This window comes from Monopterus albus, unplaced genomic scaffold, assembly GCF_001952655.1.
Source record: "Monopterus albus unplaced genomic scaffold, M_albus_1.0 scaffold281.1, whole genome shotgun sequence".
Taxonomy (NCBI): domain Eukaryota; kingdom Metazoa; phylum Chordata; class Actinopteri; order Synbranchiformes; family Synbranchidae; genus Monopterus; species Monopterus albus.
In genome coordinates, this window is record NW_018128161.1 from 108,728 (window position 1) to 109,488 (window position 761).

General features: G+C 40.3%; 1 protein-coding gene across 1 annotated transcript in view; it reads left to right on the plus strand.

Moving 5' to 3' along the window:
- man2a1 (mannosidase, alpha, class 2A, member 1) overlaps positions 1 to 761 on the plus strand; it is a 26,743-nt gene that overhangs the window by 18,701 nt on the left and 7,281 nt on the right. The window contains exons 16-17 of the mRNA XM_020622457.1: positions 168 to 296; positions 390 to 504. Coding sequence (XP_020478113.1) covers positions 168 to 296; positions 390 to 504 — 244 coding nt within the window. The remainder of the gene's footprint in view (positions 1 to 167; positions 297 to 389; positions 505 to 761) is intronic.

Genomic DNA, 761 nt, shown 5'->3' on the forward strand with positions numbered 1-761 from the left:
TTTGTAATTATATATTCAAATCTTATCAGGTTCTTCATGTATATACAAAATATTATCATTAACATTTTCTATTATTATTGTTTTGTTTAATTTTCATTTAATTTATGAGTCTTTAATGACAAAGTTTCATTATTTCACTTTTGTAATTCTGAATTTCCAAATTTCAGAAGCTTCGTCTGCAGTCCGGCCTTGTCCGTCAGGTCCAGGTACAGTTCCTGTGGTACAGAACCAGAGCTGGTATGAACCAGGACAAGAGTGGTGCCTACCTGTTCCTGCCAGGGGAGGAGGGGGCCCAGGTAAGGCCAGGACCAGAACTCAGACCAGGACCAGGGACTCTGTTTCTCTGTCTGTCTGTGGGTTCATTGTGAATGTCTCTCACCCTCCTGCAGCTCTACTCGTACTCTGAGCCCCCCCTGATTCGGGTCTCCAGAGGTCCAATCTTCTCTGATATCACTTCCTGTTTCAGACACTTCACACACACAGTCCGACTGTACCACCTGGACGGTAATGAGACCAGATCCTTTCTCACTGTTACAGACTGGTCAGATTTTGTTTTGGGACTTTGTCTGTCAGGCTGTATGTTGGAGCCATACACACCCTGTCAGCCTGCAGACACAACTCGGAGCTGGAAAACAAAATGTGCTCTGTCTTATAGATGTTTTATTATTATTAGAAATTCATACATGCAGTTATTTAAAGAACTAGTCACTTCAATTAATGCTTTATATTACATTTATTAAATTATTTGATTTAAAAATAGT